Source organism: Hydra vulgaris, chromosome 01 (genome assembly GCF_038396675.1).
Source record: "Hydra vulgaris chromosome 01, alternate assembly HydraT2T_AEP".
NCBI lineage: Eukaryota > Metazoa > Cnidaria > Hydrozoa > Anthoathecata > Hydridae > Hydra > Hydra vulgaris.
This window is the reverse complement of record NC_088920.1, coordinates 62717806-62720000: the sequence shown is the minus strand read 5'-3', so window position 1 is coordinate 62720000 and position 2195 is coordinate 62717806. Positions and strand designations below refer to the sequence as shown.

The following is a 2195-nucleotide window of genomic DNA, read 5'->3' as shown; positions in this document are numbered from 1 at the left end:
AAATAAAGTAGCTGGGTAATTGCCGAAGGCCATTAAACTTAAAGTTCAATAAAAGTTGTGTTTTTCGTATTTAATCTACAAAATTATTGTATAGGCATATAATAGGAAGAGGTTCTTACCTTTACAACTACAAGTTGGACACCCATTCTTATCAAGAACATGTCCATACCTGCAAAATATTTCGCATACCGGTCCGCATTTTGGTCGACCTTAATAAAAGATTGTTATTTGTATTCGTGTTTAAATTTTTTGAATGAATAAAACAAATAATAAATGTTTCATACATATTCCCATCAAGTCAGTACTTTTATTCTTTACACATGTTAATTCGTTGCCGCACTTTTTAGAATTTAACAGTATCCCTCCACATACTTCTCCAGAGGCCTGAGCGCATATATCACAACAACCACAAAAGCCTTTGACTGTTCCAGCTAATATTAAAAAATTTATACAAAAAAAACACTGATTAATACATAGATTTAAAAAATTTTTCAAATTATAAATTTAATAAAATAAGCACAATTTATCATAGTATGAATTTACAATTATCATGTACAATACAATTTATCATGTATGTATGTATGTATGTATGTATGTATGTATGTATGTATGTATGTATGTATGTATGTATGTATGTATGTATGTATGTATGTATGTATGTATGTATGTATGTATGTATGTATGTATGTATGTATGTATGTATGTATGTATGTATGTATGTATGTATGAATGTATGTATGTATGTATGTATGTATGTATGTATGTATGTATGTATGTATGTATGTATGTATGTATGTATGAATGTATGTATGTATGTATGTATGTATGTATGTATGTATGTATGTATGTATGTATGTATGTACCTATTTATGTATGTATTAGGGATTTCCTCTATCCAAACGATGTTTTTTCCCCTTTTTTACCAGCTGGAACAATATTAACAACAAATTTCTTACTAATTTTTAAAGCAATTTGTTATGATATCTTCTCTTATGCATCTAGTCCTTATAATAAACAATAACAACGACTACAGTTGTTTAATTGAAGTCGCTCAACCCACTAGCTCGAGATTTAAAAAATAAAACTTTTATCTATACATCCTTCTACAGGTGATTAAATTTTCTTCATAATCTGCTAGGGATAAAAAGCATTAAATTTAAATCCTTCCGGAGATAATAAAGTTTACCTTTACATCCTTCTGGCGCTTTGCATTTAACCACAGCACAATTAATGCAAGTAAGTGCAGTTGAAGAGTAGCAAATAGAGAAAAACAGACATATAGTAAAAACTAGTGGAGTCATTTTGTATTATTTCAGTTTTTTTTTTTTTTTTTAGTTTTTTCTGTAGAAATAATGAAACTTTAATTATGAATAACAACTTAATTTAAAAAAAAAAAGTTAAAAGAAGATGTTGAGATTTAATTTTGTATTGAATTATCAAAGACATATTTGTCAAAGACTTTGTGATCATTTTCTTATTGAAATGACCAGTTTGTTTAATTTAAAATACTTACATTCAAGTACACAATGTGGACGACATTCAACAGAAAGGACACAGCCAACAATTTGGCAAATTAAATTTTAATAAAACTTTTTTATTATAAAAAAAGAAAAACTAACTGTTATATCCACTGCTTATGAGTATCCACTTCATGCAGTTTTAAAATATTAATTTTATTTGCTCAGTTAGTAATTTTTGCACTTGGTTCGTTTCTGTTTAAGTTCGTCCATGTATCTAAAATATTAACTTTATTAAACCTTTAACACTTAATAAGCATCATAACGAAAATTTCTCAGATTTAAATTAAAAGTAAAAAGTTATAAAAATCTATTTATATAAAATAAAACAATAGATATTGACTAACTTTCTTTGATGTAAACTACTAACAATCACAACCAATTAGCAATAACGTAAATCCAGTAAATAAGTCATTTAATGTACTAAAATAAGTTTGCCATTGTAATTTTCCCACCTCCAATTTGCGCAAGTTTTGCGCAAGTTTGGGGGTGTTTTTGTTCCCAGACTCTAATCACTGCAAAATAAACTTTTGCCGTGTCCTCATAAACATACCAAAGACTGAAGTTCGATATCAAACAACAAAACATGTTTACTCAATTCATGTTTAAAGAATTTTATAATTTGCTTGTGAAATAAAAATATCTTTATTAATTCGTGAATTACAAATTACGTAACTT

At 27.2% G+C, this 2195-nt stretch overlaps 1 protein-coding gene across 1 annotated transcript in view; it reads right to left on the bottom strand.

The window, feature by feature from the left end:
* The window catches only part of LOC136075504 (antistasin-like), an 8381-nt gene extending 7044 nt beyond the window's left edge, over positions 1 to 1337 (bottom strand). The window contains exons 1-3 of the mRNA XM_065788883.1: positions 1187 to 1337; positions 285 to 431; positions 120 to 209 (exon numbers count right to left, since the gene is read on the bottom strand). Of these exons, the coding sequence (XP_065644955.1) occupies positions 120 to 209; positions 285 to 431; positions 1187 to 1301 (352 nt within the window). The 5' untranslated portion in view covers positions 1302 to 1337. The remainder of the gene's footprint in view (positions 1 to 119; positions 210 to 284; positions 432 to 1186) is intronic.
* Between the last annotated feature and the right edge of the window lie 858 nt (positions 1338 to 2195).